Genomic DNA, 5,000 nt, shown 5'->3' with positions numbered 1-5,000 from the left:
TTGCTTGTATACTCGTTTGTCCATTTTTCCTCATTTAATGTCTACACTGAATAGTTGCTTTAAATTAAAGGCAGGCAAACCTTCCGCTCCTCTTTCTTCATCATACAAGTTAAGTGCAAAGATCTTTGCCTAATAAAACCAGTAATTGGACTTTAGATGTGAGCGGCTACACCTGTTTACGCTGTTGATGAAACGGATAATTTAACGGACAATTTGTGAAGCTCACGAAGGCCTAAATTTTACGAAATGCAAAAAATATAGAAAAAGGGGGAAAGCAAAAATGACACATTTCTGTATGAAGACGGTCATATAAACCTCATGGACGGTTTTCTGGACAATAGCGACCCGGAAGCCGCAGTTTGTTTCGTTTTCTGTCCCACTGAGTACTGAAGTTTCGGAAGGTTCTAACGTAGTTGTGAAGAGTTGTTTCAACTTATCACCCCAATTTCCACGGATGTGATTGGATACTGATGGACCAATCCGAAACTTTCGCCATCAAAGTAAAAATCAGTCTTGTTATTTGAAAAAGACTAACAAAAAAAATTGTTGGTACCTTTAACAAAATTTGTGTATTTTTTGTTTTATTATTAGAAAGGACATAAAGAATAATTCATTGGAAAGAAAGTATTTATTCACTTAACTTGAAGATGGCAATATATGCAAATTACATTTAGTTACTTGTAATTTGATGTAATATGCAATAATTATTATTTTGTTTGAACTGCTCTCTTCTTTGTCTCTGTCTTTTCTTCTACTTCTTTTGTTTCATGCACAATGACTTGATTTGTGTATTCTTTTTAATATTCATTGTCTTATTTACTTCTTTTATTTATTTCCATTATCAAACTTACTGATAATGAGGTATGATTTAAAAGCGCAACCCGCCTTGATTAGGTCTGCTACCTGTGGATTGCCCAGGATTATCCCAAACAAATATATTAATTAAATTCACAATCTTACGAACATGACAGGCATTTGAAACACCTGAAATTTTCACAGTTCGTGAGGGTACGTAACTTAGATAATTTCAAATAACACTTTTCTGATTGATTGGTTATTACCATAATTTGGGGTGCTGTGATCATCATTTGTTGCATTTTAGTTTTCTGACTGTTGTAAACAGGACACACCTGGAAAATAATATTAATTTGTTAATTAATTGCTGTGAAGATATAGTCATACTCATCTTCATCACTATACATTTAAGAATAGTAAAATAATAATATTATTATTATTGGAATGATAGACCTCATTTTACTCTTTGCTTTGTTGTAGATGCATAATCATATATATAGATTGTAGGTAGTCAGTGTCAGACAAGTGTATAAGGTTATCTAGAATCATCAAGGTCAAAGCATATAGAAATTGACTGAGGCTGCGTAGCTGGTTCCATTTTAGAGCTCGAAATAAAAAATCCAGTCGCAATTTTGTGACAACATGAAAATTTAGTCAAAAGTGAGCCTGCAATACTTTTGTGTAAAATAACTGTTGAAACTGGCGAATTATCGAGGGAATGGTATTGTGGACGTAACATTGAAGCTAAATTACGCTACAATCATGCCCCATATCTTCTCAAGATATTTGAGTTGCAAAAGGAAAAAAATTCAGTCGCAAATGGAAGCCTGTATTGGTTGCAATTTTGAGCCCTGCATTTGCTAAGACCAAGACCCTGTTTATTCCAACATCACAAGCAAAACTGAATTTTAATAATTTTTATTATTGTACCGTTACTATTTTTCAAACAAGGAAAAATACAAAGTGTGTTTTTGAATTGATTAAGGGACCCTTAGCCAAAACCTCTAGGTGTATTAATCTTAATCTGTAGGTTACACTGACTCCCAGAATTAACTTTAGGATATTAACCAATGAGCACTAGACAGACAGGTACTGTAGTGTTCTTATGAATTCATTTTACATCACATAACCAAGTTTGAGGGCTGTTCAATCAGCAAAATGACACAACATAGCAACAACTGTTAAGAATCCCAACTGGATGGACGCAAACCAGTTGGCTATTTACAAGTACAGATGAGTAGTTGAAACAGGGACTACCAGGATCAAATTCGGCGAGTGGTCAGAACCAGGCTTAAATCCAGGCTTAAATAATTTCAGATCTCAAGGCAAGCACCCTAACCACTTGGCCGCTCTGCCTCCTCTTAAGCAATAGTCCTTTACTTTTTCTTGATCTAAGAAATGATTATAATATAATGATACACTTTGTCAGTCTCTATTATGTTCTACTTTTCAGGAAACCTATATTATTGATAGATGAAGCAATGGAATGTGAGCATAGGATGGTTATGAAGGATCTCTGCTGTGACTGTGGAGCTGATCTCAGGAAGTATGCATGCATCTCATTGCACCCAGCATTTGTGACTCTCTTTTACAAATTACAATGCAGTAATTAATGCAATGTAATGTACAGTGGAACTTTAGCAAGGAAGAATATAATAGTTTATTGACACTCCCCTGGTGGGACTTTTCAGTGACAATGCAAGACAAAAGAAACTAATACAGTAAAAACATACCTATTTGAAAGTTAAATATATACAATAAAATACTATCTCTACTTGCTATACAACATGTATATTTAAAAGTTAAAAATATTAGATTATACGATCGTTATAAAGTTGAAAAAAGTTGAAATCGGTTTTGCAGTTTTAAGAGTACTTACTATTTACTTGTATCTAGATTATTCCAAATGTGCACCATATGGTAGTAAAAAGACCTTTGACTGGCACTTGACTCATATAATGGAATGTTTAACAGCTGACAATTTCGGGTTACACATCCAGTAATTACAATTCTTGTTGTAAATTGATCGCTCATGTAACAGGGTGCTTGGCCAGTCATACATTTAAATGCCACAACATCATTGCGGAAAAACAGATGTTGTTTAATTGGAAACCAACATAGGTCTCTTAGTACATGAGTTATTTGATCTTACTTCCTGTTTCCTGAAGTAATTTGCACCTCAAAGTTCTGCACTGACTGTAGTCTAGAAATATTTTTGTTCAATGTATTCGACCACACTGTGGAACAGTATGCAGTAATTTACTAAAGACTAAGGGCATTTATACTGTCACAAGTTGGTTACGACCATAAACCTAGTTTAAGGCAATTATAGTGACTTTTTTTCAGGTGATAGCAAAAAGAGTGAGAAATGTTTTTGGTGCATTAGTGGTTTTTCGCCCCCATGTCCTATACTCTTGGTCCTCTACCAGTGTTTTATTATTATAGCATGGTCCAGTGGCAGCTTTGTCAGCCACAGGATTAGTCTCTATCTAGCAGCTAATGCTGGAACCAGTCCTTAATCAACCACCTCACTTAACCTAAATTAGACGTAACACGCACACTGTAACAGTTACTATAGTGATTTATGGATTGATTTTTATTGTGCTTTGTTAAGTGCTTACTTGTTTATTTTGGGAAAAATAAGTAATTTGAGTTGTCATGAACCACAGTGTTTAGTAACAATGATATATTTATTTTCAGACTGCATGAAGAAAAAGATGAGCTATCCTCTCCGACCCAAGCATCTGTTTCACTCATACACAATATCCCTGAACTGAAAGTTAGTCAAGAGGTACATACATGTATAGCTAAAACCAATATATATTATTTTACTTTGAACTGAAAATTTACCTCAAGCTGTGTGTTATACAGTGTATTTCCATTTACAGCCCAGAAAGTGAATTTTAACTTTCAAGTTATTTCTTTTACTGGTATTTCAACATCCTAGTAAAACAACACATCTTTAGCCTAGAGGTTTTATGTCAACTGATGCGTCCCAAACACTAGTTTATGGCTTTAGTCTGTTTTTTTTTTAAAGATTTAAGGAAAAGATACTTAAACTGTTTCAGGTACCAGAGGGATTAGTTTTGAAAGAAATTATGAAAAAATTCAAAATAGTTTTTACATGAGCAAAATTTTGTCAGTCGCACCAGAAACAGCTAACTGTACATGTACAGCTACTCTATGTACAAATTATGATTTGGGTCTAGTAGGGAAAAAAATCCATGTTATCCTAGAACACACGATTAGGTACTTTTTTTGGATGCTCTACCTTTCAGTTACAAGAGACTCATTGGAGCTTAGTCCATTAAACTATGTTCATTTAACAAATTTACTGCATACCTGCTGGCATTGAAATCTCAATTGGTACTATGTTAAAGCCCAGTGAATAAATTTTCTGTTATTACATGGGTGTACACAGAAAAGAAATAGTACCCTTTGTACAGTACGTGTATAATTATGATAGTTGACGGTCTAAGTTGTACCTGTATGTGCTCTGCCTGTGTCTAACATGAAAACATTTCAATGGTAGGAAGCTGAAGTCTTGGGCAAAAAAGATGAGGAGAGACTACTTCAAACACGCAAACTGTCCCTTGTGGTAGATCTTGACCAGACTCTAATTCACACAACTATGGAGCTGATACCTGAAGACATGAAGGTACTATTCAGTTGACTTGTCTGACTTGTGTTGGGGCTGCAGAGTCTTATCTTGAAATTTTGCTTATTTGGAGCTCCATTTATAGATTTTACTCTGTCTGATACTAGACTTTTTATTGGGTTAAGGGAAATCCCTTAAGGCCAAAAAGGTTAAAGGAAAAAAAAAGGAGGAAGCTGCAAATTTCTCCTTCTCGTCCTTGTGTTAGTTAAAAAAACCCTTTCACTCTCATCCCAGCTGTTTAAAGGGTGATTGCAGTAATTATCATCTATTGGGTTTACAACTTAATTTTGTAAGGACTTATCCTTTGAATAGTGATGTACTGTATTTACTCAATTAAGTGCCGCCCTTGAACAAGCCCACCTTCGAATAACCACTGCATTTGGGACAAAAAAAACAACAACAAATAAGCACTGCCCCCGTATAAGCGCCATGGTCCCAATACGGCGCTAAGTATTCAAAGAACACAAGGAAAACGAACATGTTACTCTAGCACAGCATGGGGAATTTGCTTGCATCAGAACCGATGTTCTTCAGTTCAAAGTGATCA

General features: G+C 35.0%; 1 protein-coding gene across 1 annotated transcript in view; it reads left to right on the top strand.

Moving 5' to 3' along the window:
• The window catches only part of LOC137996109 (RNA polymerase II subunit A C-terminal domain phosphatase-like), a 14,911-nt gene that overhangs the window by 368 nt on the left and 9,543 nt on the right, over positions 1 to 5,000 (top strand). Inside the window, exons 2-4 of the mRNA XM_068841540.1 lie at positions 2,249 to 2,341; positions 3,496 to 3,586; positions 4,328 to 4,453. Of these exons, the coding sequence (XP_068697641.1) occupies positions 2,249 to 2,341; positions 3,496 to 3,586; positions 4,328 to 4,453 (310 nt within the window). The remainder of the gene's footprint in view (positions 1 to 2,248; positions 2,342 to 3,495; positions 3,587 to 4,327; positions 4,454 to 5,000) is intronic.

This window comes from Montipora foliosa, chromosome 1 (genome assembly GCF_036669935.1).
Source record: "Montipora foliosa isolate CH-2021 chromosome 1, ASM3666993v2, whole genome shotgun sequence".
Classification (NCBI taxonomy): domain Eukaryota; kingdom Metazoa; phylum Cnidaria; class Anthozoa; order Scleractinia; family Acroporidae; genus Montipora; species Montipora foliosa.
This window is presented reverse-complemented; position numbering and strand designations above follow the sequence as displayed.